At 41.2% G+C, this 1,433-nt stretch overlaps 1 protein-coding gene across 1 annotated transcript; it reads right to left on the reverse strand.

Moving 5' to 3' along the window:
* Window positions 1-174: 174 nt before the first annotated feature.
* Pmar_PMAR016688 (hypothetical protein) lies at window positions 175-442 on the reverse strand (the record flags this gene model as incomplete). Its single annotated transcript, XM_002784840.1, has 1 exon — window positions 175-442. A coding segment is annotated over one exon (268 nt), but the record flags the coding sequence as incomplete, so codon positions are not given.
* Between the last annotated feature and the right edge of the window lie 991 nt (window positions 443-1,433).

Raw genomic sequence — 1,433 nt, forward strand, 5'->3', positions numbered from 1 at the left:
CGAATAATCTGTAGTCGTGACGTACAATTCGCAGTAGGCGCCGGGGTCATTGTGAGTCGGCGAAGGAGAGTAGGAGAGGGGCAAAGAGCAGGCGAAGGGTTAGCTGCCATAGAGATGACGAGAGAGAGGCGAAGTTGGTAGTATCGACTCCGCCGGCAGCAGAAACGAGCTTACTCGCTTCGGTCAATGCCGACCGAAGAATTCTCTCGTATTTGAGATGTAGAAGGGCGATAGATTGTTTATCCTTCCCTAGCGAAGAGACTTCGGGGATAGCCGCAGTCTGGGCGACTTGTTGCAGAGCACTACTCTCTTTAGCAAAGTTCACCAAAGCTGACGGATCGTCGATACCGATATGGGAGAGAGCAGATAGAAGAGCAGTGCGAGGGGCAAGTTCCTCAGCGTTAGAACCAAAGCAGGATGCTAAGGGGGTGGGGGCGGGCATTTAGGTGTGAGAGTAAAGAGAGGAGAGCCCTACTGGATAAACACGCTCGATCGGAGGCGAATATCGCAGAGGCAAACCTCGCCATGTTCTCAATCGGAGAACTGAGCGGCTCGTCGAAGAAGTGAAACTCACATCGAAGAGCCCTCAAGCTAGCTCGTGACCAACAGTCGACGAGAGAGCCTCCAAAGTACGAGCCGTCGTACTCGAGGAACGAAGCACAGGTAGAGGGAAAATGCCCTCAAGACAACGGACGGTCGCGTCCGATAGATTACTCCCAAGAGTAGTCCTCTGGGAAGTAACTTCCCGGAAGTTCAGTGACAGTGGGGAACGACGAAACATTTGACGTGGAGGTCACAACCGAACAACCGTCGTTAGCTATGGAGGAGTACGTATGCCCATAATTTTTGGGCGTGCGCAAACTAGTGCATGGTTCTTTCTTTGACCGTGTCCAATGAATTGAACGTTGAGTAAATTTTAAGTAAATATAAAGTGAATATCAAGCGAATATCAAGTGAATTTCAAGTAAATATTGAAAAATATTGGGTAAATATTAGGTAAATAAAGAGTAAATGTTACGCGAATATTGAGTAAATATTAGGTAAATATTTCAGGTTAATATTAAGCTAAGTAAATGCCAAGTAAATTTTAGGTGAATATTGATTACATATCCAGTAAATTTTGATTAAATATTAAGCAAATATCAGGTAAGTATCAGGTAAATATTAGGTAAATATTAGAAAAATATAAGATAAATATTAGCTGATTAGAAGATACTAGGTTAATATTATTAGGTAAATTTTGAGTGAATATTAAGTAAATATTAGGTAAATATTAGGTGAATATCAGGTAAATATTAGGTAGATATCAAGTGAATGTTACGTAAATATTAGGTGAATATTAGTTAATATTAAATACGTATCAAGTATTAGTTAGTATTGAGTAAATCTTAGTAGATAGTAAGTGATATCAAGTAAATATCAATTAAATTTCA

This window comes from Perkinsus marinus, assembly GCF_000006405.1.
Source record: "Perkinsus marinus ATCC 50983 genomic scaffold scf_1104296934542, whole genome shotgun sequence".
Taxonomy (NCBI): Eukaryota; Perkinsozoa; order Perkinsida; family Perkinsidae; genus Perkinsus; species Perkinsus marinus.